General features: G+C 43.9%; 1 protein-coding gene and 1 non-coding gene across 2 annotated transcripts in view; both read left to right on the top strand.

The window, feature by feature from the left end:
* CDS2 (CDP-diacylglycerol synthase 2) overlaps nucleotides 1–22,943 on the top strand; it is a 56,948-nt gene extending 34,005 nt beyond the window's left edge. Inside the window, exons 2-13 of the mRNA XM_019973362.2 lie at nucleotides 6,137–6,273; nucleotides 7,551–7,647; nucleotides 8,403–8,500; nucleotides 10,513–10,652; nucleotides 12,430–12,488; nucleotides 13,126–13,208; nucleotides 16,319–16,406; nucleotides 16,903–16,971; nucleotides 17,854–18,006; nucleotides 19,511–19,630; nucleotides 20,074–20,177; nucleotides 20,419–22,943. Coding sequence (XP_019828921.1) covers nucleotides 6,137–6,273; nucleotides 7,551–7,647; nucleotides 8,403–8,500; nucleotides 10,513–10,652; nucleotides 12,430–12,488; nucleotides 13,126–13,208; nucleotides 16,319–16,406; nucleotides 16,903–16,971; nucleotides 17,854–18,006; nucleotides 19,511–19,630; nucleotides 20,074–20,177; nucleotides 20,419–20,551 — 1,281 coding nt within the window. The 3' untranslated portion in view covers nucleotides 20,552–22,943. The remainder of the gene's footprint in view (nucleotides 1–6,136; nucleotides 6,274–7,550; nucleotides 7,648–8,402; nucleotides 8,501–10,512; nucleotides 10,653–12,429; nucleotides 12,489–13,125; nucleotides 13,209–16,318; nucleotides 16,407–16,902; nucleotides 16,972–17,853; nucleotides 18,007–19,510; nucleotides 19,631–20,073; nucleotides 20,178–20,418) is intronic.
* LOC139186731 (small nucleolar RNA U6-53/MBII-28) lies at nucleotides 12,015–12,120 on the top strand. The gene has a single exon (XR_011570397.1). It is a non-coding gene; the product is annotated as a small nucleolar RNA U6-53/MBII-28 (small nucleolar RNA).
* Nucleotides 22,944–23,324: the final 381 nt, after the last annotated feature.

Consider the following 23,324-nt stretch of genomic DNA (forward strand, 5'->3'; position numbering starts at 1 on the left):
GTGGTAGGTTCTCTGCAAAGAGCCCTGTGGCTCCTTGGAAATAGTATTGTCCGGAGGTAAAATGGTTCAGAGGCAGAGTTAGGTTTTAAAAGCCGAACTTTCTGCACGTGCATCTTTCCGTGTCATGTCTCTGGAGCTCTTTGCTGTGGATAGCAGTTACCCATGGAGGTACTTTAAGGAAGCAGTCCATCTGGAGTAACTGAATGCATTTTCTGTGGATCACATTATTGATATGAGGCTTTTGAAGGCAGAGTGTGGACATTTTGGGGATGATTCTAAACTTTCAGAGCCAGGCTCCTCCCCCTTGATCCTTTGTTCAGACCACTGAATTTGTCAGATGAGGTGAGCATTAGAAAAAGCTAGAAATATTTTCTTTGCTGTTCCAAACACCATACACACACACATGCACTTTTTTCCTGCAGTAGGAACTCAGATGAAAGCTTACTTGGCTTTTTTCAGTGACAGGGACACAGAGGTCTCCTACACTCATTAGGGATAAACCTGTCTCTGGTAATTTCTTTCCTGGAGGTGTGTGTGTACGTGGGGGAGTTGATTGCCCTGGTATCTGGCCACACGGCTTGGTTAAGAAGATGGCAGGTGGGATTTCCCTGGTGGTCCAGTAGTTAAGAATCTGCCTTCCGGTGCAAGGGACGCAGGTTCAACCGCTGGTTGGGGAACTGAGATCCCACATGCTGTGGAGCAACTAAGCCGGCGTGCTGCAACCAGAGAAGCCCCTGTGCCCTACAGTGGACACCCAGCACATCCAAAAACAAAAAAGATGGCTGGCATGATACTTAATAGAAAGATTAGGCTCAGCCTGATGATTTTTCTCCAGCACAAGATTTATAATTTCCTTCTAAAGCAGTGGGAAAAATAGTTTATGTAAGGTGTGAAGACACTCAGTGAATGAAACTTACCAATTTTAATGCAGCTTGCTGCTGCTGCTACTGCTGCTAAGTCGCTTCAGTCGTGTCCAACTCTGTGCAACTCCATAGACAGCAGCCCACCAGGCTCCTCTGTCCAAGGGATTCTCCAGGCAAGAACTTAGTATGCTCTAAACTGCTAGGGTTCTCTCCTGGGTTTCCTACCTAGATTATAGCAGTGAAAATGAGTCATACAGTTGCTATACTGGGCCAAGCCAGGTCCCTTCTCAGGCCAGGAAGCCTGACCTTGGGCACAGGGACCTCCCTCCTCCCCTTATTACTGCTCCCTGGCCCTCCCTTACTGCCATCTCTTGCTTCTTTTGAAGAAAGACTTCTGTTCTGAGCCCTGGTTCGCTGGTGTCTGGGCAGTTGTGGGAGGTAGAGGGGACCTGGAAGGCTGGTAGGGGAAGCTTTTTATGCATGAGTTCCCCTAAAAATGTTGACAGGTCTTATCTGAACCCTTGGTACCCAAGGCTCTCCATGTGTCTATCATATCACAAAGTGTTTCTACCTTAGAATCTAAGTGAACCAGAAGGAAGGAGGCCTCAGAGGTAACTATTTTTTCTTCTCCTTTTAAAGCAATGCTCTTGTTTCCTGTTTACACCAGCGCTGCAGCCCACTTGGGAAATGGCTGCAGGACTGTGGGAGGATGGGCGGTGATTGAGATAGAATCTGAGAGACAGGGTCTGCTCTGTTCAACCTCTGATCTGGGTCCTTGGTTGAAAAGAAAGGGAGGGGGAGGGGATGCCTGGGAGCTGAGGTGAGCTTGAAGCAGCAAGGCAGCCTTTCCCTGCTACCATGTGCTGGTCCCAGAGCTCCTGAGCTGGATCCTTAGACCCTCAGCTAGCACAGAGAGGGGATGAGAGTGGGCATTAGTCTGGCTTTGTTACAAGGGTTGGTGCCGAGGCAGGGGCCTGTCAGACCTGGCACATGAGCTGGAAATCTGAGCTGATTTTGTCATATGCTGAATGCAGTCCAGACACCGTGGTCCATGGTAGGTTAAGAAGAATTAATTAGCTTATTAGTCCAATAAATCTTTGAGTTCATATTGTGTTCCAGGCACTGCTCAGTGTGGTGGGAATCAAGAATCCCAGGGTCACTGACCCACCACTGTGTCTGATGTGTATGTGATGTTTTTACCATGTTCCCCAGCTGGCACAGCCTCAGTTATATACATGTTTTGATAGGTTCATCATAAAGCAGGCACAGGAAAGAAAAGATGAACGAGGTAAATAGAAGTAAGTTCTGATGTTTCCTTCCATGCCTCAGTGAATTGTGCTGTACACATCCCATGTCAGGAAGTGTTGGTAGGTACTGCTGCCTGTGTTTCAGACTTCCATCTTTATGGCAGCTTTGAGAGGTGGATCATTTTTGAGTTGGGGCCACCTGTTGGAATGGAAGACAGGAAAGAGGAAGCAAGGCAGGCAGATGCTGAGTTCACAGAATTGATTAGCACACAGGCCCCAGCAAGACCTGATAAGCACTGTTCTTTCTCCACTCCACCCTCCTTGGGAAGGGTGCCCAGGTTGCCTGGGATGAGTGTTTAAGGTTCTTGGGCTCCTGTCCTGTGTGCCATGGTCAGTCTACTGGAGAGTGGGGGTAGGATGGAATTCAGCAGGTCCCTGTTGCTCTTCAGTCCCTTTATAGTTTTAATAGACTTTCACTGGTGTTGCATTTGATCATTCTAGCAACCATGTGATGTACGGGGCGCTTTCCCCAGGGGGAAGACCAGGGACGGGAGGCCTGTGTTGAGTGTAATGAACACCAGAGCTGGGAATTGACTGGCTGCCTCTGCCTCCTGCAGAACGTCTTTCCATCCCCTGGAGGAGCAAACCAGTGAAACGCTTGACATCTCTGATTCTTGGTCCTCACATGTGCCACTTTCTCCTGGGCAAAAGGTTGGGCTCCAGGTTTTTGACTCCTCCTGGGTCCATGAGAGAAGCTGCTGCCAGCATTCTCCTCCTCACTGAGGCCTAAGCGGCCCAAGTGGAAGGCCCTGCCCCACACAGGGAGTAGCCAGAACAGCACAGGGTTTCCAGGTTCTCCGAGGTTCCTGTTCCTTCGTCTGCTCTCCTGGCGGCCGCACCTGGAGCCCCGAGAGTTGGCTGACTTCCCTCATCCGATCCATGCCTTCCCAGGTTGTGCCCTTTCCTCCTGCACTGGGATTTGCCCTTCTGCCTTTTTCGACTGTTTCAGCTTATGGGAGAGAGGTTATCTGTGTAGGTGTTTGTCTCCTTCTCCAAGGAGACCTCCAGTTAAGGGCTCTGAGGATGCTTATTCAGTGGCCTGGGCTGAGGCCCAGGACCTTGGTGTTACTTACTCACTTTTAAAAGTGAAGTCGCTGTCGTCTCCGACCCTTTGCGACCCCATGGACTGTAGCCTACCAGGCTCCTCTGTCCATGGGATTTTCCAGGCAAGGGTACTGGAGTGGGTTGCCATTTCCTTCTTTAGGGGATCTTCCCAATTCAGGGATCGAACCTGGGTCTCCCACATTGCAGACAGATGCTTTACCATCTGAGCCACCAGGGAAGCCCTTACTTGCTTAAAGGCAGGTGACAACTGGAAAGTTAATCTCCTTCAGGCTCATTTCTTTAGTTTACTTCATGTCTTAGTTGTTCATCCCAGGCCTCCTGGTGTCTTGACCATAACAACAGTCACTGTGTCTTTGTGACACTTCTCTGTGTCCTTTTACTGCTTTCTGCTTCAGGATACCTCTCTTCACTGTCACTCTTCCTAGTAAGGAAGGAGAGGAGTCAGATACGGCGTTATTTGGGCTGACGTTTGTAAAAGGGTCTGCAAGGTCCAGAGACTTAGTACCAAGCCAGAGCTCCCTGCCCCTCCCCTGCAGGGGCTCTGCCCGGGTTTCTTCCTGCCCTTCCTAGCTTGGGGAACGAGCAGCCTTTGTGAGTTTCCTTGACAACAAGATGGATGAGTTAAAAATAGCTGGTGCTAGAGCTTCTGTGTGTGTGTTGCACACACGCCTGGGCATGCGCTCGCAAGCATATGCGCCTGCATACATACCCTCTCGCCGGCTGTTGTCATCTCAGTCCCTGTGGCTTCTGCATACTCCTGGAGAACATCTGTGGGGCCCTGGTACTTGGATTTTGCAGTTCCTTCGAGGTCAGATCTAGATAATCCCACAGCATCGATACCTCATATCCCTGATGGTCACTGATGGGAAAAGGATGATAATGTTAGCCTAGAGCATGGAAATCTGTTCTGAATGCCTCCGTCTTCACTAAATGTGACTGGAGAGAGAGAATCCCAGTTACACTTAGGGGCATTGCTACATTTCAGAACCTTGTGGGGCAGTGGAATAGGACACAGCTCTGGGTGTGTGTCTGGTTATATCTTTCTGGAGAACCCTTACACAGATGAGAAGGGTCCTTTCTCATGCCCTTTTATTAGGTAAGGAAGTGGAGTACAGCACTTGGGTGATTTGTCCACTGGCTCAGCCTGGTGGAGGAAGGAGCATTGACCTCATCAGCAGCAGCTGTGGCTCTTTCCCTCAGGTGCTACTGATGACACCTCCATGAGGTTTTTTTTGTTTGTTTTGTTTTTGTAAATTGAAGTATAGTTGATTTACAGTGTTATGTTAATTTCTGCTGTACAGCAGAGTGACTCCCTAAGTTCTTTACCAAAGCCCCCTGTTTCTGTATCAGCAATCCTGTAGTAGTTAAGTCTTCTGTTTTGTGGTGTTATCTCAGTTGTAAGTTAATGTAGAAACAGCTGTCTCTATGAGAGCGGGGCTGCTTTACCATAGCTGGAAAGAATTCCTCTTTCTCCACCATCTTCCATGTATTTGTAAGCATCTGTGTGCCAGGCATGAGAATATCTTGTCTTTAGGGGCCTTAAGGTCAGCTGGGGCAGCAGACAATTACAAAATCTCCCACCAACTCCCCATTGTGGCCAGTGCTGAGCGAGAGGGAAAAGGTCTGATTGTAGGTGAGAGAAGGACTCAGGTGGGTTGTTAGGGTTTAGAGGAGACTGGGGGAACATGTTAGTGATACAAAGTACTTAAACTTGGAACATATTAAAAAACAACTACACATAAAAAAAACAAGGAAACCCAGTAGAAAACTGACCAATGACTTGACAAGCGCTTCACAAAAGAAGACATCAGAATGGCCAAGAGATGTGTGAAATGGTGCTCAATTTCATATATTTATTAGTCGCTGCTGCTGCTGCTAAGTCGCTAAGGAAATTTAAATTGTTCAGTTTGAAAAAAAGATACAGCTTTTTGTCTGTTCGTGTATGTAATGAAATCTTTGATGATTTGGTGAAACATCCTATTGCCATTACCAGTTTTGTTCTGAATCACTTAACTGAAGAATTAAATGATTCTGAGATGCTTCGATAAAAGGAAATGTAGTGGAATGAACACATTGAAGTCAGAGACCTGTTATAGGAGATTTGGGGCCAACTATTGAATTTCTCAGAGCCCCTGTTTCTTCATTTATAAATAGTGATCTTTCTGTCTGCCTTTCCTTCCTTCCATAACTGCTCAAATGTTCACAGGTACGGGAAATACTCTCAGAATTCTGAAGGGCTACTCAAATACGGTGTAGTATCATGACTTTGATTCCAAGTGATTTGATTTCTCCTGCACCTCTTCTCACAGCATCTATTCTAAATTCCCCTAAGAAATAAAAGCTCGGTACTTTAGACGGAGGACCTTTTGCTGGCATGCTCTGGTCCCTTCATGCAGGCTGGGGAGCAGGGTGAGTTCCTCCAGGCATTTCCTTACGTGACTGTGACCTGGTGGCAACTCAGTGAGTGACATCAAAGTGTTTGCCGACACCCAGGCCTGGTGGCAGGGAGAGGGCAGTGGCGCACACCAGTCCTGGTGAAGTGTTGACTAGAGTTAGTGGTCCCATAGGGCTTCCGCACCTGACTGGGGCTGGCCTCCTCACGTGGTGGTCTTGGGAAGCCTGGAAGAAACACCATGGGTTTTCAGGAGCTCTGTTGCAGGGGGCAGTAGCCTGCACACTCAGCTTCCCCCGAGAGAGCCTGTCCAGAGCCACTAGTTGTCCCGTGGCTCCAAGAGTACACAGCTTTCTGTGGTATTGTGGCAGAGCAGGGGCTCCTCCCTGTGTGACTTAGGTGTTGGTGGAGAGGCCTTTTCAAAGGTAGATGGGTCCTTTTGGATGTCTACACCCAGTATCCTACTCAGCGCTTTTGATCTTTCCCTCTTCTGTTTTTCTGCTGTGCAGGAGTCAGAGTCAGAAGCAAAGGCAGATGGAGAGACTGCATCGGACAGTGAAAGCAGAGTGGAAGCTGTCACCCAACCACCCTCTGCAGATGATACGCCAGAGGTTCTCAACAGGGCCCTTTCCAACTTGTCTTCAAGGTAGCTCGGCTTAATCATGCAAGTGCTTGCTGAGGGCTCTGGGTCTGCAAGTGTCATGGAATACCTGAAGCCCTTAGAGAGCCCACTGTCTTATAGCAGGAGCCCACATCTGTTAAAGTGTGAGGCCCAGACCTGCCCACTTTCATTGGTTATAGTCTACCCTGCCTCTGCTTAAGGCTCTATTGAGTGTCATCAGGTACTTACCAGTGACTACAAGCACAACCTGAGTGGATCTGGCCCTTGAAGGGTACCCTTGGCTGATTGGGAGGTATGATCCAAAGAGCAGGAATACATGGACATAGGAGTAGTCGCTGATAGAGCACATGAAGATAAATGGTCCTTGGGGTTTGTGACTAATGGGCAGGCTGCTTTCCACTGAGGAGCCTAAGTTTCTAGTTCAGAGTTCAGTTTTCCTTCTCCCCCACACATCTGTTTTGGACAGTCCTTAAATTCTCCTGTAGGAATTAAGAAACATCTCAACTTTGGTGAATTCAGGGTTAAAATTTTGGTCCCTTGAGATTCTGGTCCTTCTGATACCAGCTGTGTGGGCAAACTATAAGATTCCAAAACATTATATAAAAGTGTGCCTGGGCATGCCTCCCACACATTTGTCCTTTTGAAAGGCTGTATTGTGCAGTGATTAAGATCATGGGTTCTGGAGCCACTTTGGCTCCCAGAATTCAGTTCCCAGCTTAAGCACTTCACAGGATATCATGTGTACATCCACTTCCTCATCTGTAAAAGCTAGTAGTGTTGAGGGTTGAATCAGTTAATACACGTGAAAGTCCTTGTAGAAGTGCCAGGTGCATATGTGCCAGGTGTGATAGCTGTTACTACCACTGTGTCTGATATTGTTATTACCATAGTGATGCAGGAGCAGAGAAATGTAGGATTCTGCTGCAGGAAAAATGTTAATAGTTTTTTCTCAGAGGCACCCATAGAAGCCATCTAAATACATACGTAAGGGAGGTGGGCAGACATTACATTTCCCTTGGGAGTTTTGCCTGATTGCTTCATTAAAAAACAAGTTGAGTGTATTTTTATGCAAGCCTTGAGCACTTGCTGAGTTTAGTGTAGATGAGGTGATGGCTCTGATGGGTGAGGTGACCTGCTTCTTCCGGCATACAGCTACTGCCTCTGTCAAGGTGAAAGACATACTTCTGGAAAGCACTAACCTCAGAGCCCTCTTATCCCAAAAGAACCATCCCCCCTGAGTTTGTGCTTCAGTTCCTTTGGGCTCCTAACATGTTTTCTCCTTCCCTTCCTCTCTGTCTTAGATGGAAGAACTGGTGGGTGAGAGGCATCCTGACTTTGGCGATGATTGCATTTTTCTTCATTATCATTTACTTGGGACCAATGGTTTTAATGATGATTGTAAGTGCCATTTACTTGCTGTTTTAGTTTTACCTTCAGTTTTCCCTGCATGTCTAGTCATTTTAAGTGCCAGGTGTTGGGTTGGTTCTGGGAATCACTTGAGGTCCTGGCTGCTCAGACCACATCCGCCTTAGAATAACTATGATTTCTCACCCTCCACCAGCCACCTGGAGGGCTATTGGCATGGGCCAGTTGTAGGTGATTAAAGATCACTTTAAAATTTGATTTTAGTACTTCAGCTCTTTGGTCAAACTGGGGACCTGGCTATGATTCTGTGTGACTCTTGATTTTGTTTCTTGTTTTCCTGGGGCCTCCCTCATAAGCTTAGGACTTCTAATATAAAATTCCAGTCCACAGTACTTTGCTCTGAGTCTTCCCATTGTCATAGGCAGCATCAAATGACTATACAACTGACGACTGAGCGGAGCAGTTTGGGACTTTTCAAGTATGTATTTTTATTCAGAGTCAAAAGTGGAAGAGATTGAGTCCTGGGGGAGGCTACAATAAAAAGTTAATCAAAGTTTCAGAAGCATATATTTATTCTGAGAAATTAGATCTGCTCTGTGGGACATAAAGGGCCTCCCAACCCTGTTGAGTGATGTGAGAGAAAGGAGGGGAGCAGAATCACTGGAGGACTGACATTGTTCTTAAATACAGTGGTTTTTCTTGAAGGCCTATGACCTGTTGGTTTCTGTTTCCACAGATTACAAGAACTGAGGAGCTAGCAAGTGTTTTAATTCTTTTGTGTCCTGCAGGTGATGTGTGTTCAGATTAAGTGTTTCCATGAGATTATCACTATTGGCTACAATGTGTACCACTCCTATGACCTGCCCTGGTTCAGAACCCTCAGTTGGTAAGCTCTCTAGCCCCACAGAGACCTTTAACAGGTTTGGACAAACGTTTTGTGGTATAGTTACGGTCGTGGTTGGAGGGAGGGGTTGATGGCCATGGACCTTCACAGCACCTTTGAGACCAAAGTATTGCCTAGGCCAGACTGAATGGCTGGCTTGGAAGAATCCTTAGAAGAATCCAGACCAGCTGCATCTGTGACCATATTTGCATCAATATTTGGATTCCTTAGACTGCACAATGGCCCCCGTTTTCTAGATCAGTACATTTTTCGTGCTCTGGTATCCCAGCATCCAACAACAGTCATCTGGGAGTTGTCAACACTGGTGTTGCTGTTTCTGGAACTTGGCTTCCTCATCCTTAAAATAGATAGTAGAGACCTAGTCAGTGCTTTTCAACCTGTGGTTTTGGAGTCCTAGTTCCTTGGAGGTTCCTTGGGTGCCAGTGGACAGGAGTGAGACTGAATGCAGGGGGTCTGGGCTCCTCAGAGGAGCTCTGCTTTCTCCTCCTGAGAACGGGCTTGGATGTCCTTAGTTGTTTTTTTTTTTTTGGGGGGCTGTGTTATGTGGCATGTAGGATCTTAGTTCCCTGCCTAGGGATTGAACCTGGGCCTGGCCAGTGAGAGCAAGTCCTAACCATTGGACTGCCAAAGACAAGCCTTGAAGCCAGAACAAAACCTGTAGTGCAGATGATGTCCAAGACACCTTCCTGATCTGAAGCCCTTTGCTGTATTGACCACACTCTTCTGAGGTGGTGACATGTGAACAGAGCATTGTGTAGTCCTGAGAAGAGTTAGGGCAGATATAGATTTCTCTCACTCTGCTGTGCTGGGTCTTGGGCATTGATTTCATAACTTACCAGGCCAGAGAGTAGTGTTTTGGGCCCCAGCAACTTGGTTATGGCCAAGGGAGCTGACATGTTCATATTTGGGCTGGACACATCCTTCTCAGAGATGCTTCCTTGTCACCCAGCAGCATAAGCTGCCTTGCAGTCGCCACAGGGCCAGGGCCTTCCCCCTGGGTTAAGATGTAGGTTTCTCTTGTGGGTCTCCTATAGCTGGAAAGCAATGTTATGAATTTTATTAACATATTCAGGATGTTTGACCCCTGACTGTGGTCACTGTTCAAAGGAAGTGTTTTTCATGTAACAGAAAACAAAGCTTGTTTGGGAGTTCTTGAACTTCCGCAATTTAAAAAAAAATGGAAGAGATAAGATAAGCTCTCCCCTTTCTTTGATGTCTGTTATTGAGTGTTTAGAGTTGGGTTGCTCATTCTCATATTCAGAAACACTAGTGGAGCCGCACATGTATGTGGACCATGGCTTCTCCCTCTTTGGAGCTCCCTCTAGTTGAGGAGAGAGGTTATAAACAAGTGAAGACTTAATGCTGGTGAAAGATTTGTATGTCAGAGCCTGGGCATCAGAGAGGAAGACAGTCTGAGATGAAGCATAATTAATTGCTTAGTGAAAAGAGCAAATATTTTGCACTATAGAAATAAAGGCAGGGGAGGCAGATACCACTTTCGATCATGCAGGGTTTTATGAAGACAGTGGTATTTGAGCAATGAATGATAAAGTGGGTAAGTGAAGAGGATGTTCCAGGCAGGGAGAAGAAAGGAACCAAGCAGACAGACAGAAAGCCAGAGAAATTTCGTTTCGATAGGCATGCAGAGTTCCTATCAGGAAGAGTGGAATTAAGGCCAAGGAGGCAGGATGAGGTACCTTTCTGGGGATTGTCTTACAGATTGAGTGTTGTTAGACCTGGCAATGCTATAGAAGGGGCAGAAACTGGGTCCCAAGTTTGTGACAAATGGAGAGTGAATGAAAGCCACAAATTTCTAGATAAATATCTCACCTACAGGGTCACCAGAGGACAGGGATCTGTGGTCTGCTTGTCCTGCTGTGAGCTGCCTGGGGGTTCTTAGGGGTTGGGTGGACTGCTGCTCTGGTCCTAACAGCCTTGCTATAAGGGAGGGGCCACATGTGCTCCCTTTGGCAGTGATCTGTCTTCTTTAACAGGTACTTTCTGCTATGTGTAAATTATTTCTTCTATGGCGAAACAGTGACGGATTACTTCTTCACTCTGGTCCAGAGAGAGGAGCCTCTGCGGATTCTCAGTAAATACCACCGATTCATTTCCTTTACTCTCTATTTAACAGGTATGTGTTAAGCAGCTTGCCAGTTGTTGCGTATGTCTTGTTTTTGTATATCTGCTGAGTTGGAGTTGGGGCATTTCTTGGTTCCTGTAAAGTTTTGATGACTTAACTCTGACCACACAAGGAAGCAGAACTAAGGATTCTGCCTTACATGAGCTGTAGTAGCTCTTTACTAAGAGAAATGAGGCTGAGGGGCTTGTGTGGTTGCAGGGACTATAGTTTGTGCTACCTGTCCGTGTGTTTCAGCCTCTGTTGAAAGACCCCACAGCATTGTTGTGTCCTGACTCTGTTGGCAGAGATTCTGCAGTGTGACCAGAACAAAACCATTCAGAAACTTGTATTTTAAAAAGGACTTTTCATTGACGTATACACACTATTGTATATAAAATAGATAACTAATAAGAACTTACTGTATAGCACAGGAAACTCTGTAATGACGTATATGGGAGAAGGATCTAAAAGGTGGACATATGTACACGTATAACTGATTCACTTTGCTGGGCACCTGAAACTAACACAACATTGTAAATCAACTATATTCCAATAAAAATTAATTTTAAAAAAGGGACACTACAGTGTATTAGAAATTTTATTGATTTGGATTTAAACAGACCTGTGACTTCAGAAGAGGCAGGAGCTTACTCTTTGAGTCTCAGTTAGCTTTCCTGTAACCTAGAGCTAAAATGGCAAAGTCACCATGAGGATTTGATAAACTATATTGAAATTTGACAAACGGTAAACTGCTCCGTCAATCTAAACTCAGTTGAGACTATACAGGAGTTCAAATAATGCTAATGTTCTTCATGGTTACCCTGAAAACCAGTTTGAGGCATTGGGAAATTTGTTCTGACTCTGACCTAAATTTCAATCTGACCTATTTTTTCATCAACTTGATAGTGATACTTGGCTCTCTGAATGATACCTGGCTACTGAATATGAAGTCTACTGCTGAGAGGTCTGATGTGTTGAGGATAGTCAGAAAGCATGCCTCAGAGCCTAGAAGCAGTCCCACAAAGGGAGGCCAGAGGTCTAGAACAGTGAAATGCTCTCTTCTGGGCAGGGATACTTTTGAGGGACCCAGCACACTTGTGGGTAAAATCCGTTTTCTTCCTAGAGGTTTTAGTCATGTGGGTCAGTAGGAGAGAGATGCAAGGATGACCTTGGCCTTATACCATGTGGATCCCCATTCTGCCAGACCTGTTCTTAAGGTCCAGAAAATAATATTACAGGTTTTGGGGGCTGTGGAGTCTCTACTGCAGCTCCTTAGTTCTGCTATTGTAGCACAAAAGAAACCCTGGATAACATGTAAACAAATAGTTACGGCTGTGTTCTCATAAAAGTTTGTTTATAAAAACAGGCAGCTAACCTCAATGATGAGTTGCCATGCTAATAACTGAGCTACCAGCTAGGGCAGTGTTGCCCTGCTTTGGGTGCCCGTGAGTTTAGTAACAGCAACAAAATACTGGCAGCCGGCCTGACCATTATCAGCCCCTGTTCTAGAATCAAAACATTTCTAGCTGGTGAGCAGTATCCTAAGTTGAGTGTAATCTGTAAAATTTTTAAATATTGTCTTCCTTTGATTGTCTTGAAGTAGTCATTTTTCCCTTCTGACTGCCTATCTGAACAACTGGTTTTATTCCCTTGGGCAATGGATTTGTGCCCTGGTTAGCTGTTGCCAGGAAATTAGCAAAGGACCATATGACACAGCTAAAGGAAATGACTAGGACAAAGATAAATTGTGATTCATTTTGCCCTTTCTCTTCCTTCCTTCTCAAACTAGGATTCTGCATGTTTGTGCTGAGTCTGGTCAAGAAGCATTATCGATTGCAGTTCTACATGGTAAGGGTAGTGTCAAAATATGTCAGTGTCAAAACTCTTGATAGAGGTGAAATTCTGTGGAAACTCCACAGGCCTCTCATCCTTTCTGATAAATCAGAACTTTGGAATGTAGTCTGTTCTTGTGCATCTGAAACCTGGAGGGTGAAAGAGGCATCCCCTGTGAAGTTCGGTGGCTTCTTATCCACCTAGACCTAATCACTGTTATATACCCTAAGCAGTGTCTCCCGTCTGGATCTGAGTGTGGCCTCTAGGTAAGGCTCTAGGTGAAGCTTTAGACATTGACCATAGATATCCTACCTGCTGTATTGCTCCCTCAACTTAAAAACACCCCCTCTCTGAGCGTCCTAATCTCTCTGTAAATACTTACTAAGAAAACAAGAAGTACCCAGGCTTTTTGGAGCATAAAAGGACTAACTAGTGGGCCACATGCACCCTCCTCTTGTTGGGAACTGTAGCTGGGAAACATAGTTCTTCTCGAGGCCTGTTCTGTAGCTTTTCATTTCCAATAAGACAGATACAGAAACAGATATCTTTCCTACCTGTTTCTCAACAATTTTCTGTTTGGTATTAGCTGTTATTTGAAGTTCCTTTCAAGGTAAACTGATGGGTAAAGTTTATCCTTTATCTTCTTTTGCAGTTTGGCTGGACCCATGTAACATTACTGATTGTTGTAACACAGTCACATCTTGTTATCCACAACCTATTTGAAGGAATGATCTGGTGAGTGATGTTAGTGAGGGGCATTTTTCCTATTATTTTGTGAGTGTTCTTATGTATAGGACTGAGAAACCCCAGTTGCTAAGTTGGCAGTTCTCACCTGAGCACATCAGCGGCCCCTGCAGGCCTAGTTACAACACGGATTGCTGGGCCCCACTTTTGGTTTTCTGCCTCAGTAGCTATGGGGTGAAGCCTGAGAACTCCATTTCTAGTACATTCCCAGGTGATGCTCATGCTGCTGGTCAGGACCTACACTTGAAGAACCACTGTTCTAAACCAACAGGTATAGGGATATTTAAAGAGTCCAGGACAGTGCAACTGTCTGGCAACGAATATGAAAATCTAGAAGAAAAAAATCATTTCCTGGCAAGAGGACACTGAGTAAAAGTCACAAAGAAGAAAACTTGAACAGATCAGTAATTATAAAAGAGCTTTGAAAAGTCCATAAGAATCCACACCTGGAAAAAATGACCAGTGATAGCAGCTGAGTATTTATTTATTTACTTATGACTGCACACAGGCTTTCTCTAGTTTTGGCGAGTCTTATCTAACCCTAGTATTAAAGCTGATAAAAACACAGGGAGAAACAAGAATGATAAACTGATTTTTTTTTTTTGTTCATGATTATAGCTATACCATTCTAAGTAAACTATAGCAAATAGAATCTGGCAATGTGTCAAAAGAATAATATACTTAGTATATTTTATTCCACAAATGTGATGATTTCAGCAAGAAATCTATCACCATTGATAGAAATCAGTAGGTTGACTGAAGAAGCTATGCTTTTAGTGAAAATGTGAAGACATATCCTAGTGTGTAAAGCCTCTTGATGAGGGTGAAAGAGGAGGGTGAAAAAGCTGGCTTAAAACTCAGTATTCAAAAAACTAAGATCATGGCATCCAGTCTCATCACTTCATGGCAAATAGATGGAGAAAAAATGGAAACAATGACAGACTTTATCTTTTTGGGCTCCAGAATCACTGTAGACCGTGACTGCAGCCATGAAATTAAAAGACATTTGTTTCTTGGAAGAAAAGCTATGACAAACCTAGACAGCATATTAAAAAGCAGAGACATCACTTTACCAACAACGGTCTGTGTAGTCAAAGCTATAGTTTTTCCAGTAGTCATGTATGGATGTGAGAGTTGGACCATAAAGAAGGATGAGCACTGAAGAATTGATAACTTTTGAACTGTGGTTCTGGAGAAGACTCTTGAGAGTCCCTTGGACAACAAGGAGATCAAACCAGATTTCCTAAAGGAAATTAACTCTGAGTATTCATTGGAAGGATGATGCTGAAGCTGAAGCCACTTGATGCGAAGAGCCAACTCATTAGAAAAGACCCTGATGCTGGGATAGATTGAGGACAGGAGGAGAAGGGGGTGACAGAGAATGAAATGGTTGGATGGCATCACTGACTCAATGGACATGAGTTTGAGCAAACTCCAGGAGATAGTGAAGGACAGGAAAGCCTAGCATGTTGCAGTCGCAAAGAGTTGGTCATGACTTAGCCACTGGACAACAGCAGCAGAGATACTAAAGTACTGTGGTTAAGATCCCAGACCGTGCCTTTGTTTCCTGTTCTCAGAGTGAAGATGCTGTAATACCTACTGCCTGAGGAATAAATTGGTAAAAATATATAAAGAGCTTAGAACATGTAAAGACTAGCTCATCTAAATGTTAATATTGAGTTTTAAGCCGGTTTTTTCACTCTCTTCCTTCACCCTCATCAAGAGGTTCTTTAGAGGCTTAAGGCATTATCATGTTTAAAACAATGATAATGGCATACTGTGAGGGCATTATTATGTTTAAAACAATGGGAAGGCACACTCTTCCTCTCTTTCAGAGTGTTGTTAAGTAATTCCAAAGAGAGGCTCATGCTAAGTTCTCATCTTTAGGGCTAGACATACCACTTTGTTCTAGAGTGAATCATATTAAAATCTCTTATTATTGGTTTTTAGATGGAACCTTTAAGACTTGATTACAGTTGTAGAGCAGAGAATATGTGTTGGAAGCCTCAACAGAGTAAATAATAGAGGTGGTTGGGTGGATATAGGTGCTTTAAATCTCTCCCTTAACAAACAGGGAGTCAGAAAAATAAAGCCTGTAGTTGAGGGGCTGCTGTTAAGTCACTTCAGTTGTGTCAGACTCTGTGCGATCCCATAGATGGCATCCCACCAGTTTCCCCCGTCCCTGGGATTCTCCAGGCAAGAACAGTGGAGTGGGTTGCCATTTCCTTCTCCAATGCATGAAAGTGAAAAGTGAAAGTGAAGTTGCTCAGTAGTGTCTGACTCTTAGCGACCCCATGGACTGCAGCCTACCAGGCTCCTCTGACCATGGGATTTTCCAGGCAAGAGTACTGGAGTGGGGTGCCATTGCCTTCTCCGAGTTGAGGGGCTAGGATTTATGTATATTATGTTCAATTAGAGAGGAAATTTTAAAAATTTTAAAAAGTGATTGTCAGAGAATAGAGAGTGAGGAGAAGAGAGATGGTACAAGTGTGGAAACTGTCCCCCTTTTTTTTTGTGGTAGGGATGATCAGACCACTAGCAGAAGGAGGCAGAGGAGAAATCTGGCCATATGCACTTACGTATCAAATCTTGGTCTTGCTGTCTGTGTAGTCCTGGGGGAAAGTTGGGCTCATTAGAGCTAGTAATAAACAGTAAAAAAAAAAAAAAAAAAAAGTCAATTATGAAATAGATAATAAATGTAACAGAATAATGGAGGTAACTACTAGAAGAAGAAGAGTCAGAGATGATTAAAAGTAGTTATTTTGGAGAATGGAGATAGGAATAGGGGAAAGAAGGACAATTTTTAATTTTTTCTTTTCTGTATACTTAAAAATTTTATATTACTTTGTAATGAAAAAAGAACATGACATTTTATATAGAATACCACCTCCATTTATTCAGTAGTCATTCAGTAAACATTCAAATGCTGCTGTGTGCCAGGTACTTGGTGGTGTTTTTTTTTTTATTTTAAACTTATTCCTTAATGGGTAATAAGTAGTATGTGGTTATTTTGGTACTGAAATTTATGAATAGCATTGTTTTGTGGACTTTGGCAGTATCATCTTGGTAGAGTTGATTCTTACTCTGGTTTAATTTCCTAGGTTCATTGTCCCCATTTCCTGTGTGATCTGTAATGACATCATGGCCTATATGTTTGGCTTCTTCTTTGGTCGGACCCCACTCATCAAGGTAAACGGATCACCCTAACATGGACCATTACCGTGAGGCGAGGGTAGTGCTTTCAAGTAGATCAGCTTGGGAGATGGAAGAGATCTGCATGGCATGTACATCTTCATGTCATCCTGGAGAAAGGCTAGTAATAAATTAGATTCAAGAGAAAAGCCAAAGGAAGACTTAACAATTACTCATGCAGAAAAAAATAAAGAGCTGATAGAGAAAGTATTTTATAGACTGTGTAGGTATACTTTTGGGACTTTGATCTGAATTTGAATGTTGTCATTTAATTAGTTTACTGTTTTATAATTAAATTATTTGACCAATTGAAACAGAAAGGACACTGAGGGCTCTCAGGCTGTACAAGGAAACCAAGAATGGGGTATTTTAGAAAGTGAAGTGGTTAATTGAATGAGGTTTTTTAAATAGTAGAAAGACTTTAAACAATCATTATTCCCAAAGCCAGAATTATCAAAATGCATTTTGTTAAGAACTTGCTCTCTGTCCACAGCTGTCCCCGAAGAAGACCTGGGAAGGCTTCATTGGGGGCTTCTTTGCTACTGTGGTCTTTGGCCTTCTGGTAGGTAGTGGCTCCCAGCTGGGTGAGGGTTGGGTAGAGGCCTCCCACCCACCTTCAGAGCCCATCTCCCAAGGCCAAGGACTCTGTCCTGCTGAATGGTAGCCTTGCCCTGTAGCAGGGCGTGAACATGGCAGGGCAGCATCAGCTGCCCTTTGTCTGCCAGGCTTCAAGCAGGGTCTTGGCAGTAGAGGAGCGGAGGCCAGGCACAACTTGTACTCCTCTCATGCTGACAAGGCCTGGTGACACTCAGGAGATGGCGTTCATGGTCAGGCTTTTGTTACTTTGTCTGAGAGTAAGAGGTGAGGTGGGACATGCCATTCTAACCCAGATTTTCTCCTGTGTGTGCCTTGCCTGGAGGTGAGTGATTTACCACCCCTTTCTAGAGCACCATTCCCTGCTTCTGACCTTCAAGTTAGTCTCTCCCCTTTTCAGAGTTGTCTAGCTGTCCTTCAGGACTCACTCGCCTATTTAGTGGTCTTCTGCTTCTTTCCTCTTGGTTGTCGCCCTCTCACTGTACTGTTCCCCTCACCACTTGTAATTTCAAATGAAGAGATCCTGAGAAAAATGAACCATAGGTTCTCCAAATAGGACAAAACTTCTTATAGTTATTGCTCAGATTCCTTTAGGTCTTTGCTGGATTTATTCAGGACCTGGTTGTTTGAGCAAGTACAGGTGAGGCCTCAGTAGCCCGTAAGTCTCCTTTTCAGTTTTTTCCAGAATTCAGGTAAAATAACACATACGGTGAAACATGAACCTCTGAGTTAGTGCATAGCTTGCAATTAGGGTGCTAGGTACTGTGAGGAGCATGGCCTAAGCAGGTGGCTACTGCCCAGGCAAGATGGCTGGAACTTGTCTCCTTTGTCTGTCTGTTCTCATCCTCAGCTGTCCTATGTGATGTCTGGGTACAGATGTTTTGTCTGCCCTGTGGAGTACAACAATGATACCAACAGCTTCACTGTGGACTGTGAGCCCTCGGGCCTGTTTCGGCTGCAGGAATACAACATTCCTGGGGTGATCCAATCAATCATTGGCTGGGTATGTACCATTCACATGGGGCGAATGATCCTCGGCTGGTTAGTGACTACAGAGAGAGAGCCCCCTCTCCACCATTGCCTTCCCTCAAAAAACCTAGCTTCTCCCCTCCCCAAAGCTGTAAACCCCAGGATGGAAGAGAATTGCTTAAGTCAGTTCAGGGTGGGGACAGGAGGAGATGTTTCCTCCTACCTCAAATTATTAAGACCAGAGTTCTGAAAGTGTGCTTTTGGTTCCTGGGGCACCCTGAGATGCCTTGAGGGTATCTGTGAGATCACAGTTGTTTTCTTCATAACATAATGACATCATTTGCTTTTTCATTTTGTCATCATTTGCCATGGTGGTGCAAAAGCAGTGGTGGGTAAGCCTGCTGACACCTTGTATGAGTGGAGGCAGTGGCACCAAACTGGACTGTCATCGGATTCATTATGCCACACACTCACAAGAAGACCTATCCAGCTTATCTTAACAGTGTCTTTGATGAAATAGGAAAATTATTAACTTTATTAAATCTTGATCCTTGACTATACATCTCCTAATACTCTGGTGCCAAAATGGAAAGTATACATAAAATACTTCTGTTGAATGCTGCAGGACCGTGCTTACCCAAAGGAAGAGTTTGTGTGCACCTGTTTGAATTCTGAGCAGTACTGGCAGCTTTTTTATGGGGACATAAATTTTAATTGAAAAGAAATGAGAAACTGTAGGTTTTCATATAGGTTTTTGGCAGACATTTTTCTTGAAAAAGAAATTAAGTGAGATTTGTCACTTCCAGAAAACAACTGACAGTAACTGTTACCAATGATAAAATTTGGTTTTCAAGTAAAAATTAGAATTTTGGAGAGTATATACCTGCCACGTAAGTTTGATAACTTCTTAATACTTAAAAGACTTTTCTGATGGGATCTGTGGTGATTTTAACATATGACATTTTGACATTGTATGGCAAAATGTATCTACATATGGCAGGTTTATGTAACTCATAAACCAGTGTTTTTGAAATGGCCAGTGCATGGTGTTACACAGTCATGCATGGATAAAATGATCTATTCAAAGTGCAATGCAGACCAATGGATTTTAATGTGAGAGTACAAAAAACTTATTGATAGAATTTCAATTCCACATTGCACCAACTTTTAGAAACCTATCACTTGTCAAGTTTTGGTGTAGTATCAGAAAAGAATCCCTGTAATTATCTGGAAAGACAGTGCTAAAATATCCCTTTTTTCAATGATGTATCCTTGTAGGACTGGATTTTCTTCATATACTTCAAACAAAACATATTGCTGTAGACTGAATGCATAATATGTTAATGTCCTCTGTTAAGCAGTGTATTAGAGATTTAGCAGAAACAGAACTCCTAAACCAGTCTTTTTTCTAATTTTGGGGAGGGGGGAGATATAGTTTCATAAAGAGGTGGTTTTTTTGTCTTTTTTTTTTTTTTATAGTAATAAGTAATAAGCCTGGGCTTGCAGGCATCTGAACTGATTTCATTTGTTCTTTTTAGAAAACAGTCCGGATGTACCCCTTCCAGATTCACAGCATTGCCCTCTCTACTTTTGCCTCGCTCATCGGCCCCTTCGGAGGGTTCTTTGCTAGTGGATTCAAACGAGCCTTTAAAATCAAAGTAGGAAAACCCTTTTTGTTCCTCTCGTTGTCTCCCAGCCAGGCCCCTTTTCACCATCTCTGCCTTCCTCCTCCTGTCTCACCTCATCAACTACCACCCACTTCAAAATACCAGGCTGTGAACCTTGACTGTTAGCGTGTGCTCTTCACCCATGCATGGAATTTAAGTAGGATAAAGGAAGATACATTGTTTCCAAGAAAATTCCGTGGTTGGATTTCAGTTTTATGATAATCTTTTATGTTAATCTTTCTTCAAAAGAGATATTTTATAATTTAATAAGATTGTATACTATAGCTTCAGCACCTGAATCAATACTTTTCACTTACTGTTGCCCTCAGCTATAGCATGCAGTAGCTATAGTAGGTGGACACTGAGGTGTGACCATAGACAAGGCTTTGACTTGGATGAAGCCAGGCTTACCAATCCTTTCCTTCCTCTAACAGGACTTTGCCAATACCATTCCTGGCCATGGAGGCATCATGGATCGCTTTGACTGCCAGTATCTGATGGCCACCTTTGTCAACGTGTATATTGCTAGTTTTATCAGGTATAGTACCTTTCCATCCGAACCAAGTTGGTGGATTTTAGAATTTCATCTGCTTCTCAGTTTGAGTGAAAAAGTCCCAAATATGAATGCAGTTTTCAGTTGCTGTTAGTTATGGATTCTCTGAGGTCCCCTACCCTCCATTAGTAGAGAATCCAGTAAGGGAACCGCCACTGAAATAATCAGGCCCTTGATGTTGCTTGGCTCCTGCTTTGCTCAGTGTTGTTCCTTCATCCTTTTGCAGGGGCCCAAACCCAAGTAAGCTGGTTCAGCAGTTCCTGACCTTGAGGCCAGATCAGCAACTCCATATCTTCAACACACTCAAGTCTCACCTGACCGACAAGGGGATGCTGACAGCTGCCACAGAGGACAAGTAGGGGCCACCCAGGGCCAGGAGAGCAGAAATAGGGCCGAGTGAGGGGCAGGGCTCCCAGGCAAGCCCAGCTGGACAAAGACAAGCTTCAACTCACTTTTTTTTTTTTAAAACCAGTGTTTCTATTTGTGGATTTAAAAAAAGAATCTGTGTATGCAGTCCGTATGCTTATGATTTGGGTTGTCAGTAACCTATAGCTTTGAGTTGGAAAGAAGTCAATTTTTGTTTTTAAAACCAAAGCTTTTAACATCCTGGAAGACAGTGTTGCCCGGCTCCGGAGTGCCTGCTTGGTGCTTCTAGCTCCTAAGCTGGGGCTTCCATTTCTGGGCCTGATCAGAGTGGACACTCATTCATCTATGTTTGTCTAGTTTAGGCCCCCCACCACCGACTGTCTTTGTAGCTGACCCCCAGCAGGGAAGAGGTACACAGCTTGGATGTCTTTACTACTGGAGTGCTTTTCCTGGCCTTCTCAATAATCCCTGCCTTGGAGCTACAGGAGGGTTGTCTTCTGAGGGAAGAAGGATGAAGGCTTATTAATCAGATAAGCATTCTGTTCATGAAATCCTGTGGACTGTGAGCTCTGCTTTTTGATATGGATTCACCTCACTTCATCACAGACTGAAGAAGGTTTCAGTTTTAATTTTTTTCAAAAGGCATGAAAAATTATAATAGTCTGGAAGAAAGCCACACTGTTCTATTTCAAGTGTATGCAGTAGGGTGCTGTAACTAGGTCTTTTCCCACAGGGTTTAGGCTCAAGTGGCTCCTGTAGGGCAGTTGGCTGACTGGGTCTTTTCAGGGATGATGCTGTTCACGTTTGTGCTATAGACTTGTTGCTGCTGAATCCTTTCTGGAGGCTTCCTCATTAGGCAGGGAGCAGAGGGCTTCTTGTTCACACACCCATGCCCTTGACCTGGCTGACCACCCATGTAGCTGCTGTGTTGTATATATTAATATATATACATATATATTACTCTTAAGGCAAGTGTATATCTGTGTGTGTGCTTTAAAAATCACTTATTTCTTACAGTGATTTCAATTGTACCATGACTTCTTCACTGAAACCACAAAGTCCTGCTTACAACTCTGCATAACCCAACCCAGAGGTTTGAAGCTTCTGAAGATTAAATGCTCACTTGTATAATGTGACCAGTTTAAATGTAGTTTGTATTTTACAGCGGGACCTTTTTCTTTTTAAATTGTGATTTATTTATTTTTTTCCTTTTAATTAGAAGAGTGAGGTTGACTTTTGGAATATACATTCTTTGTCAGGATAATAAGCAAAGGGGTAGAGGAGAGAGAGATTGGCGCCCAAATGTGTTTCATTATTCTGTGCCATGGTGGTTCTCATTGCCAAACGGAGGTGTAACAGCTTGTTTCAGCACCTTGGGCTGGCGCTGCTTTTCTTTGTGTTTATCACAACCTTACTGTATCTGTGGACGCTCGCAGCCAGCCCAAATCACTGAGGTGTCCAGCACAGGCCGGACCCCTCTTGATGTCTCTGTTCACAGTCACTGTGTGACCTTCTACATGCAGCAGCTTCTTTCTTCTGAACTTTTATTTCCGTTTCAGTAAATGGCTTTTCTTTAAGTCTAAGGCCCCCTGCATGTGTTTTCAGTGCTGGCCATGTGACACTGGGCAGGACACATCACTCTGTGGGTTCTCATTTTCTGAGCTGTCGTCTAGTTCCCATATTCCATGATTCTGGCTGAGCAGGTGTACGTATCAGAGACTGCTTGCAGGTATTGAGTCATGTCCTGGGCACGCAAAAATTAAGCGCTTGCAGGCCTTTTCTAAATACTTTTCCTTAAAATGCTTGTCCTCTGCAATAAATCTTAGAGTGGAGTAGAGTAATGAATCTAGTTTTCTGAATGAAGAATGAACTTGGTTTCCCAAACCAAAGATAGAATGGCACTTCATCTGTCTCATGGTGCCCCACTGTGGGCAGATAGGTGGGTCCTTGGGGACAGGAAATCTCAGCTGGGACCTAGCAGCAGAGAGCCACCTTTGAATAGGGCCACCTTTGGGATCAGGGAGCCTGGCACATACCTGTGGACATGGCTGCTGATGAGGGTTCCAGGAAATGGCAGCTGGAAGCTCAACAGAGCTGCCATCCAGAGAGCCCGAGGGTCAGCTAGGATTTTGTTTTCTTCTGATTTCCCACATACTTCCTGGTGAAATAGGGGAATTTCGTAGGAAGTAGCCAGGAGACAGACACCACCTTGTGTCTACATAGCACATTGGTTTTCTTTCTCCCATTTATTGAAAATCTTTCTACTGAACAGACAAGTTTCCAGAGACTGTTGTAACACACAGCTGTGCACATCTTAATGAGTGGCATAACTTGCTCTAGATCCATTTTTTTGTGTGTGTGAGAAATAAAATGTGACAAATTGTATGCCCTCTCTTGTCATGAATTCAGTTTCTTCCCTGTATGGTTTTATGTTTCCCACTTGATTTTGTGCAGCCCTTATTTAGAGATTTTTGTTTTGTTTTCCAATTTGAATTCAATGCATTCTCACAATAGCTTTCTGAGTTATCTCAGGTGAAAGGCATGAGCACTTTGCTGATGAGGAAGCTGAAGGCTTGGGGAGAACTTGAAATTAGTAAGTTTGAAATCTAATGTCTCTTTCAGAAGGGGCAAAATGTAATTTTTAACCTTACACAGGTAGACTTTGAAACAATTTATGGTATTTTATTTTTTCCCCACTGAGCTTTTTATCCTGTAACTTATATTGTATAAGGAAATTCCAAAAATACAGTTGAATAGAGACTAAAC

The sequence above is a fragment of the Bos indicus genome, chromosome 13 (genome assembly GCF_029378745.1).
Source record: "Bos indicus isolate NIAB-ARS_2022 breed Sahiwal x Tharparkar chromosome 13, NIAB-ARS_B.indTharparkar_mat_pri_1.0, whole genome shotgun sequence".
NCBI classification, from domain to species: Eukaryota; Metazoa; Chordata; class Mammalia; order Artiodactyla; family Bovidae; genus Bos; species Bos indicus.